This window comes from Macrosteles quadrilineatus, unplaced genomic scaffold (genome assembly GCF_028750875.1).
Source record: "Macrosteles quadrilineatus isolate MER2022 unplaced genomic scaffold, UCM_ALF_1.0 Scaffold_1143__1_contigs__length_15565, whole genome shotgun sequence".
NCBI classification, from domain to species: domain Eukaryota; kingdom Metazoa; phylum Arthropoda; class Insecta; order Hemiptera; family Cicadellidae; genus Macrosteles; species Macrosteles quadrilineatus.
The window spans coordinates 4,604-15,566 of NW_026543736.1; the positions used below are offsets into that span (position 1 = coordinate 4,604).

At 39.0% G+C, this 10,963-nt stretch overlaps 1 protein-coding gene across 1 annotated transcript; it reads right to left on the reverse strand.

Moving 5' to 3' along the window:
- Positions 1-591: 591 nt before the first annotated feature.
- On the reverse strand, positions 592-9,578 carry LOC128982733 (uncharacterized; the record flags this gene model as incomplete). Its single annotated transcript, XM_054401671.1, has 2 exons — positions 592-736; positions 9,412-9,578. Coding segments are annotated over 2 exons (303 nt in total), but the record flags the coding sequence as incomplete, so codon positions are not given.
- Between the last annotated feature and the right edge of the window lie 1,385 nt (positions 9,579-10,963).

Consider the following 10,963-nt stretch of genomic DNA (forward strand, 5'->3'; position numbering starts at 1 on the left):
CGTATCACAATGGTTATATTGATAATCTCATCAAACTAATCTTTTCAGTTAGGATATAGTTACAAATTTATTTCCAAAATGAGTTGTAAATGCAAATATTATTTATAAACCGACATGTATATCACGTTTACCTTTACAAAATAATTTAGACTTAAGTAAAACAGAAAGTAACACGGTATAACACAAAATTCACATTTAATTAAAAATACACATCAAACACGTAAAACGATAAAAAATCACAGCTGTTCGTTTTCGACAAGAGATCAAACTATTTGAAGGTGGGTTTCTTCTCCACTCTGATATAGTGGATGTCCTCGCGATCGTCTTCGAATCTGTACTTGTCCTTCTTGCGCGCCCAGAGGACGTGGAAGAGCATGAAGAGGGCGGCCATGACGAACACTATGAGCGCCAGGAGTTGGAGCCGGTCGGCCCGGAGTGTAGGTGAGTATGTGGGTAGAGCCATCTTGGAGTTGGACACTCTAGGAGACTGGGGTGTGCAGTCACCGTCGACAGAGTCTAAGGAGAGGATCTCCTTGGTGAGGTAGGCCGTGCGTAGTCCCTCCAGCCACCTCGGGGAGGCACACCTATACACAAGAGATGTTAGTGGAGTACAAGGGTATGATGTGAGACTCTAGGAGTCTGGGGTGTGCAGTCACCGTCGACAGAGTCTAAGGAGAGGATCTCCTTGGTGAGGTAGGCCGTGCGTAGTCCCTCCAGCCACCTCGGGGAGGCACACCTGTACACAAGAGATGTTAGTGGAGTACAAGGGTAGGATGTGAGAGTTGGACACTCTAGGAGTCTGGGGTGTGCAGTCACCGTTGACAGAGTCTAAGGAGAGGATCTCCTTGGTGAGGTAGGCCGTGCGTAGTCCCTCCAGCCACCTCGGGGATGCACACCTGTACACAAGAGATGTTAGTAGAGTACAAGGGAAGGATGTGAGAGTTGGACACTCTAGGAGTCTGGGGTGTGCAGTCACCGTCGACAGAGTCTAAGGAGAGGATCTCCTCGGTGAGGTAGGCCATGCGTAGTCCCTCCAGCCACCTCGGGGAGGCACACCTATACACAAGAGATGTTAGAGTACAAGGGTAGGATGTGAGAGTTGGACACTCTAGGAGTCTGGGGTGTGCAGTCACCGTCGACAGAGTCTAAGGAGAGGATCTCCTTGGTGAGGTAGGCCGTGCGTAGTCCCTCCAGCCATCTCGGGGAGGCACACCTATACACAAGAGATGTTAGTAGAGTACAAGGGTAGGATGTGAGAGTTGGACACTCTAGGAGTCTGGGGTGTGCAGTCACCGTCGACAGAGTCTAAGGAGAGGATCTCCTTGGTGAGGTAGGCCGTGCGTAGTCCCTCCAGCCACCTCGGGGATGCACACCTATACACAAGAGATGTTAGTAGAGTACAAGGGTAGGATGTGAGACTCTAGGAGTCTGGGGTGTGCAGTCACCGTCGACAGAGTCTAAGGAGAGTGTTAAATATTTAGTAATTCAACTAAGGACATTTAATAAAATATTTATTTAATAACATATGAACTATATACAGTCAAATATAAACAATTAATCAAGTAGTATTAACATTCAAGTCAAGTTTTTAGTTCAGTTATTGAAAGGATACAACAGCTGATATGATGACATCACTGTCCAAAGTTCACTACAGCACTTCGTACTAGTCAGTTCAGTTTAGACTCACCTCTCTCACAGTACACAGTGCTTACCTTTTGGTTTAGTTCATATTAAATATTTTAATCTCTCTTTCTCTCTTACCGCTCCAAGTGCATTATTTCATCATTTCTCATTTAAATATGGATTCCAAATTTATAGTACCAAGTGTCAAGCTAGGATCCAAGAAGATATTTTTATTTAAAGTAAATGTGTTGTAAATTTTCGTGTACAGTCCAGAATATTCATGAGTAGTGAATTGCTTTCTTTTTATTAATGAAGAAGAGTTTTAATTTAAATCAGTGAAGAATTACATACTACACAACAATAGTCATTTCTCAACATCATCTTTCATCTGTGGTCCTTCGATTTTCGTCACTCTGGCCAGAGCCATCGCTTCTCTGCTCATCTTGTTCCTGTTCTACCAAAACCCTAATGGATCTTCAGTTTTAGGATCTAAAGGTATTTCTCACAATTTTACCTCTTAATACCATATTTAACATGGTCCTTCGAGCCGGAAGTTTCCCAGCCTATGGAAAATAATCTACTGTGACTATTAAGTTTTGTATTTAATTGAACTGAATAAATTAATTGAATAAATCTGTCATCAACATTAAGTATCATTAACAAGAGGATTAAATATTTTTGATCACATTATTATCAATTTATTAAATTGTTGCAGTAATTTGTGAAATAACACATAAAGTTTTGTTGTCCCAGACAGAAAATTTTGTTCTCAGACTGTACTGTCTACAACTCCTGTATTTTCATGCATAGTTTGTCTATTCTCTATTGTGCATTATCGGGCTGCATCCTGTCTGCCCCCCTCTCTCCCCCCTGTAATGTGAAACAAGTTTCTCTCTTGTTGCTGAATATTCAGAAAATCATGGAAGTCATACCAACTTCACAGCTGATCAACACTAGCGCTGCTGATGGATAGAAATGAAAACTTAAATGTCATTATGCAAGACTTTGTTTATGTTTTCATAACCTCAATTGTTTGCTTACACTTTTAAATTAAAGTGACAGAAGAATGTTTATTAATACGGATTGAACATTTAATTACAGTTTGTGTTTGAAATAACATGTTTTATTGAATTTCAAATTTATTATCTGGAAATAATTGCAGGTAGATATTTTCTGGGACTTAAACTTTTTATAGGCCTATACTATGGCTGAATATTTCTCTCTGATTTCAAGTTGACTAATATTAATATTTAATACAATGAATCCTGGCTGTCTTTAAATAAGTTTTGCTCATTATAAACTTATTTTAATCTGCATTTATTTTTATTTTGGAATTTTATTGAATTTAAGACTTATTCAAAATGAGGTTCTCAACTTTTGTGAAGCAATCTGAGCTTGTGCTAGCCAGGCTTAAGTCAATTGAAGCAAAAGTGCTTGCTATCGAAAAGGAACCTATCACTCCTCAACTTATAACAAAGCTCACTCTTTTGGATTCCACCGCTACAGCCAAAAATAATGATTTTGACAAATTAGTGAATAAGTTGTTCGGCACTGTGCCTTTACCTGAGGAATTAGATGAAAGTGAAAATATCACTACAATTTCAACATTACAAGATGAAATAAGTGATCTCTATGTGTCTATTCACTCTTTGTGTGTGAACTTGATACCTTCCCCAAGCTCTAACCAGTCGAGCCAGCCAAACCTGGATGATTCCAATGCAGCTATCAGCCAAGTAGCTACAACTAAGGTTAGTGTACAGCTTCCTAAACTTCAACTTGGTACCTTCTCAGGTCAACATGAAAAGTGGATGGCGTTCAAAAATTTGTTTGAAAATACTATTCATAAAAATGATAGTATTTCTGGTGTTGAAAAAATGAGTTATTTGTTAAGCTGTCTTGAGGGAGAGGCACTTTCAGTTGTTAAAAACATCCCTATGACTAATGCTAATTATTTTATTGCATGGGAATCTCTACTTAAAAGGTATCAGAATACAAGATTACTAATCTCTCTTCATGTCAACAATGTGTTAGACTTACCAGTTCTTCACAATCCCTCAGTGAAGCAACTTAGAAGGTTTTTGTCTGTTTTAAATGAAAACATTGAAGCACTTAAAGCTCTAGATGAAGAAATTTCTCAGGAAAATTTAATTTTGACCTCTCACTTGTTAAGAAAATTTGATTCTGATTTTCGCCATCATTTTGAACAGAGTCGAAGTGATAACTCTGTAACTCCTAAGTTAGATGAGTTAACCAAGTACATTGAGTCTCACTGTGTAAATCTTGAAGCAGCTAATCTTACTAATGTGGGATCATCTCTTAAGGGTACCTTAGGCCACCACACTCAAGTAAAACCCCCTCAGCGCTCAAATAAATCGGCGCTTATTGCAACTCCTCGCACTGTTTGTACATTTTGCGCAGGTGCAGATCACAAAATCTATTAATGCAAAGGTTTTCTTAAATTGACTTCACAAGAAATGTATAATTTTGTTAAAGGCAAAAATTTGTGCACCAACTGTCTTGGCGATAAGCATAAGGTAAAGGAATGCAATTCATGGCGTACATGTTCTACGTGTAAAAGAAAACATCACTCTCTTTTGCATTTTATGGATTCTGAAAATAATCCCTCTCCTAATGTGTCTAAAGGTAACACAGACAAACGAGCTCCAAGTTCTGACTCAAATAAAAATGAATCTGGTTTTGTTGGTTTGACAAATACAGAGAACACAGTTCTTCTTGCCACTGCTTTAATTGTGGTAAAATCAAGCGAAGGTAAGACCCTAGTTTGTAGGGGAGTTTTAGATTCTGCTGCTCAGTCTACCTTCATTACTCAAAGATGTGCTCAGTCTTTAGGGATTAAGCGCTCTCATGCTAATAAAACGCTTATTAATGGCATCTCGTCTGCTCAGGTGAAAACAAAAGGGTTAACTCATGTCACTCTCCAGTCCCTTAGTGGATATGTATTGGCAAGCTCTCACCCTGTCTTCATTTTGGATAATATCACTCCAGATTTACCTCGAGCTAAGATCACTCCTGAAGTTCGCTCACAGATGCAACATTTAATGTTAGCCGATCCTACTTTTGATAAACCCGCTCCTATTGATGTTCTAATTGGAGCTGACCTTTTTGCCTCCTCTGTGAAAGGCCAGTTTTTGTCACTTGGTGAGAATATGCCTGTAGCAATTGACACCATTTTTGGATATGCGCTCTTAGGATCGACCCCTGTCGCCTCAACTTGCAAAAATTCATTTCATGGATTAGTCACACTCTTAACCACCAATAGTTTGGATCTTCACACCTCTATCCAACAGTTTTGGGCTGTAGAGGAACCCCCTCTTACAAGCAAGCAATCCTTAGCCGAAGAAAAATGTGAAAAACATTTTGTATCTACGCACTCTCGCACTCCTGAAGGAAGATATATTGTCTCTTTGCCTTTCTCAGACGATCCGTCAACATTAGGCAACTCGAGCAAAATGGCAAAATCCCTATTCTGGTCTCTGGAGAATAAATTTCGTTCTAATCCTGATTTCAAGGAAACTTATGTTGATTTTATGAGAGATTACTTGTCTTCGGGACATATGACACTCTGTCAGTCACCACGTCTTAAAAATAATCCTCATTACTACCTTCCACATCATGGAATTTTTAAAGATGGAAAATTAAGGGTAGTATTCAACGCATCAGCACCTACATCAACATCTCTGTCTCTCAACAGTATTCTTCATCAAGGACCAAAACTCCACAACAACATATGTGACATCATTCTCAACTTTCGCCGACATGCGGTTGTTTTTTCATGCGACATCAAGCAGATGTTTCGACAAGTCCTTGTAAAGGAATCTGATCAGATATTTCAACTTATTTTCTGGAGAGAGAATGATAAAATGCCTCTTCAAATCTATCAGCTAGCGACTGTCACTTATGGGCTCACATCATCGCCCTACTTGGCAAATCGTGTCATTCAACAACTCATTATTGATGAAGGAAAAAATCATCCTCTAGCCGCAACTGCTCTAAAGGATCAGATTTATGTCGATGACGCCCTATTGGGTAGTAATTGCGTAGAAAACGCTCTTTTGTTGAAAAATGATGTGGTTCAGTTACTCAAAAAAGGAGGTTTCGAGTTAAGAAAATGGTCTTCGAATAATCCATTACTCTTACAGTCGATCCCTGAAGATCACAAAGAAAAACCTATTGGTTTTCGAGCTCCCGAACAACCAGTTCATAGTGTTTTAGGACTTAAATGGATTCCTAATGAAGATGTTTTTTCTTATTCTGTAGGAACTCAAAATATTAAGGAAACTCCTACAAAAAGAATTGTTTTAAGTGTGATATCACAGATCTATGACCCGTCAGGATGGTTAACTCCTGTAACCTTCTGGTCCAAATCCTTCATGCAATACTTATGGACACTTGGTCTCGATTGGGATGAACCCCTAGACGACAGCGTTATATCAGTTTGGAACAAGTTCGCCAATGAACTTCCATATATTGAAATGCTCAAGATACCTCGCTATGTGGGGCTTTCTTCTGCTAAAGATATTCAGCTACATGCTTTTTCTGATGCAAGTGAAGCAGGATATTGTAGTTGTGTTTACCTGAGAGTTGTAAATTCACAAGGAATTATATCGACTTATCTTCTGATAGCGAAGTCAAGAGTCGCACCTCTGAAGCGTATTTCCATACCTCGCTTGGAGCTCTGCGGAGCACACCTGATGTCTAAGCTCCTAAATTACTGTATACAACTTCTCTCACCTCACTGCAAGATTAGTTCATACACAGCTTGGTGCGATTCCACAATCGTGCTTTCATGGATTGGCATGCCCTCTTATCGACTCAAGGTTTATGTGTCAAATCGAGTTGCAGAAATACAGGAAAATATCCCACCTTCATTTTGGCAACATATTTCATCACTAGAAAATCCAGCGGATGTTGGGTCAAGGGGTACCGCCCCACAAGATTTGATTAACCACACACTTTGGTGGAATGGACCTGTCTGGTTGTGTAACTCTGAAGAAAATTGGCCAAAGTCTGTCTGTAAATCTTTACCTGAAGAGTCTATCCCTGAAACTAAGATTCTCACAGTTAACACTCTCTCTGCTGTTCCGGATGAACCATTTTCTCTCCTCACTCGCTTCTCATCTTGGACAACACTACTTCATGTTTCCGCATACCTGCTGCGCTTCATTCATAACACCAGAAATAAAGTTAAACAAATTGGGAATTTAACTTCTCAGGAGATAAAAGAGGCTCATAACCTGATTTGTAAATTGGTTCAACGAGAATATTTTTCTGAAGAAATCTCATGTTTGAAATCCAATAAACCTTGCTCTGTACGCATTAGACGCCTAGCTCCTTATCTGGATAAAGATGGCCTCATTCGAGTAGGGGGAAGAATAAACAAGGCTGATATCTCTGAAGATCACAAACACCCCGTCTTGCTACCTAAAGGTCATAGGTTAGTTGATATTTTGATTGACCACCATCATGTCTTATATTTGCACTCTGGTCCAACTCTAACTCAGGCTATGCTGGCAAACAAGTACTGGATTCTCAGTGCTAGAAGCTTAATAAGATCTAGGATCTTTAAATGCATAAAATGTTTCAGATGTAAACCTCCTCATTCTTCTCCACTCATGGGGGAATTACCTATGAATCGAGTTACACCTTCAAGGCCATTTTCCATATCTGGTGTAGATTATGCAGGACACTTCTTTGTGAAGCAACATCTACTAAGACGAGTTCAACCTATCAAGGTTTATATTTGTATATTTATTTGCTTCTCTACTAAGGCGGTACACATAGAAGTAGTAACCGACCTAACAGCGGATGCCTATTTAGCCGCTCTTACCAGATTTGTCTCCAGACGAGGAATCGTTTCAGATATTCACTGTGACAATGCTACAAATTTCACAGGTGCATCCGAAAAACTCAGACGCAACTTTGAAAATTTAATCAAGGATTCCACAGTACAATGCTACGCTGAGAATTTCAATATTAAATTTCACTTCTTACCTCCACATGCACCTCATCAGGGAGGCCTTTGGGAGAGGGCCGTCAAAAGTGTGAAATTTCACCTAATAAGAGTCATTGGACAACAGACCCTGTCACTGGAAGAGTTTTCGACTTTAATCACCCGTATTGAAGGAATGATGAACTCTAGGCCTATAACTCCTCTTTCTTCTGATCCCTCGGACCTAGAAGCTTTGACGCCAGGTCATTTTTTAGTAGGTGGTCCTCTTATGACACCTCTTGAACCTGACTTGCGTAGCATTCCTATCAACCGATTAAAACGCTGGCAGTTAGTCCAACAGTTCAGTCAACATATCTGGGCTCGCTGGCAGAAAGAGTATCTGTACACTCTTCAAGAGAGAAATAAATGGGTCAACCCCAAGAAGAATATTGAAGTCAATGACTTGGTTGTCATTCATGAAGACAACTTGCCTCCACTCTCCTGGAAGCTTGGACGAGTTCTCTCCGTTTCACCTGGTACTGATGGAATAGTACGGGTCGTGCACCTGAAGACCGCAAGTGGACACCTCTCTCGTCCTGTGACAAAGGTGTCTGTCCTTCCTATGGAATAGTGAAGAGGAGTTACCACCCCCCTTTTTTATTGATTTTCTCATTTTTTGTGTTGTTTTCAGAACCCAGGGGTTCAGGGGGGGCCGGTATGTTAAATATTTAGTAATTCAACTAAGGACATTTAATAAAATATTTATTTAATAACATATGAACTATATACAGTCAAATATAAACAATTAATCAAGTAGTATTAACATTCAAGTCAAGTTTTTAGTTCAGTTATTGAAAGGATACAACAGCTGATATGATGACATCACTGTCCAAAGTTCACTACAGCACTTCGTACTAGTCAGTTCAGTTTAGACTCACCTCTCTCACAGTACACAGTGCTTACCTTTTGGTTTAGTTCATATTAAATATTTTAATCTCTCTTTCTCTCTTACCGCTCCAAGTGCATTATTTCATCATTTCTCATTTAAATATGGATTCCAAATTTATAGTACCAAGTGTCAAGCTAGGATCCAAGAAGATATTTTTATTTAAAGTAAATGTGTTGTAAATTTTCGTGTACAGTCCAGAATATTCATGAGTAGTGAATTGCTTTCTTTTTATTAATGAAGAAGAGTTTTAATTTAAATCAGTGAAGAATTACATACTACACAACAATAGTCATTTCTCAACATCATCTTTCATCTGTGGTCCTTCGATTTTCGTCACTCTGGCCAGAGCCATCGCTTCTCTGCTCATCTTGTTCCTGTTCTACCAAAACCCTAATGGATCTTCAGTTTTAGGATCTAAAGGTATTTCTCACAATTTTACCTCTTAATACCATATTTAACAGAGAGGATCTCCTTGGTGAGGTAGGCCGTGCGTAGTCCCTCCAGCCACCTCGGGGATGCACACCTATACACAAGAGATGTTAGTGGAGTACAAGGGTAGGATGTGAGAGTTGGACACTCTAGGAGTCTGGGGTGTGCAGTCACCGTCGACAGAGTCTAAGGAGAGGATCTCCTTGGTGAGGTAGGCGGTCCGTAGTCCCTCCAGCCACCTCGGGGAGGCACACCTAAACACAAGAGATGTTAGTGAAATGCAAGGATACAGTCATCACAGAGTTTAACTTGTTCCAGCGGCAAACCTTTATGATGGTAGATGGACTGCCAACTAGTTTCACCTCCTAACCCAATCAGCCGAAACCTCCGTAAACAAACCGAAACTATTATCCAATGCGAAGATACTTTTCAAACTAAAAAATTTCATTAAAATGTCTACCTGATGTACTCAATGTCCCTGATGGCGTAGTTGTAATGTTCGATGAAGTTGAGCATTTCACAGGCGCAGTGCCAAGGGTTTCCACTGAGGAACATCTTGACTCCAGAGTTGCTCCTGGGTAATCTGACGTGGCTGATCTGAGTCAGCTGGTTGCCTTCCAGACTTAGCTGGAAAATAACATCTCTGTCAGCGATGTTGAAGGTATATGTCAGGCGTAAAGTAGCAAATAATTGGGAAATTTTAAAAGCATGATAATGGATTATTACTTGAAATTTGCTGAATAGTCGAAAATTCATAAAAACTTTGACTCTTTTAGAGCTATTGATGTTGTTAACTAAATTTACAGTTCAAGAGTATGTTTAGTTGTTTTAGCTATCAATACAATGTATTACAAACCTTTCTTAACGCATACAAATCTTGAAGAAAATTAAATTTTTATCTGTCAATTTTTGGCTCATGAAATTTTTCAAGGAATCTTGTTTAGTTGGTATGATTAATTTTAAACCAAATGACAAATGGCATCCGTTTGACCAGAATCAACCCCATTTTTGGATTGCACTGACAACTTTCAGATTTGAAAACTAGTTTTATATCCACTCAGCAACCCATTAGTGGTTTGATAATTATACCATAAATACTCGTCATTGGTATAGTAATATATATTTTCTTTGAAATGTAACTTTTAAAGAGCATAGTGCAATCCCTTGTTCTTGCCACCATAGAAGGTCAGGGTCACTGAAGCATTATTAATAACCAACCAAAGTCTAGAATTTCACTTACTCTGAATCGACCAAAGGAGAAACCTTGGGCAGCTTACGAATTAAAAATTGTGAACATTCTGAATACTCGTCTATCGTGTCAGAAGAGCTAAGTAACTTTACAAATCGGTAGTTTTCTTAGATTTTCCATTTCTTTTCTTTCCTACATAGCCTATACATAGGAAAAATGGGTCTGACTTGAGGGAGGTACAAATGAGGCAACGATGACATCATAGTTTAGGTCAAAATTGCTCCGTTAACAGCGTTGTTGGTACTGAGTCTGGTTCACTCCACCACACACAACGACAAGTAGTAGAGAGCACAGCGCGTTATTTTTACTTCACTATTAGGCCTAGTTAATTATACAATTAAGAAAAATTATAAAATAATCTTAAAATTTTTCAATTATTAAATTAAATTGTCATAACCTAACCAAACGTGCTGATAATGAAAATATCGAATGAATATTTACTAATATAAATATAGTTTTCTTCATAAAATAAAATTATAAATGCCTAAAATTCAATTTTATAATTTTTTAATTATAAAATTAAACTGTCATAACCCAACCAAACCAACTAAACTTGCTGATATGAAAAATTTGTTGACAAAAAGTTAGTTCTGCCAGCGGTATTCGAACCCGGCACCTTCGGATTATCAGCCCGACACGCTAACCATCACACCACCGAAGCCGATGTCTGAATTCCGTATCGTTGCGGTAATGGTGTTGCCACAAGAAGAGATCTGACAGCTGACGTCATCGAAGGCTCTTCTGTACCTCCCTTGAGTAAATA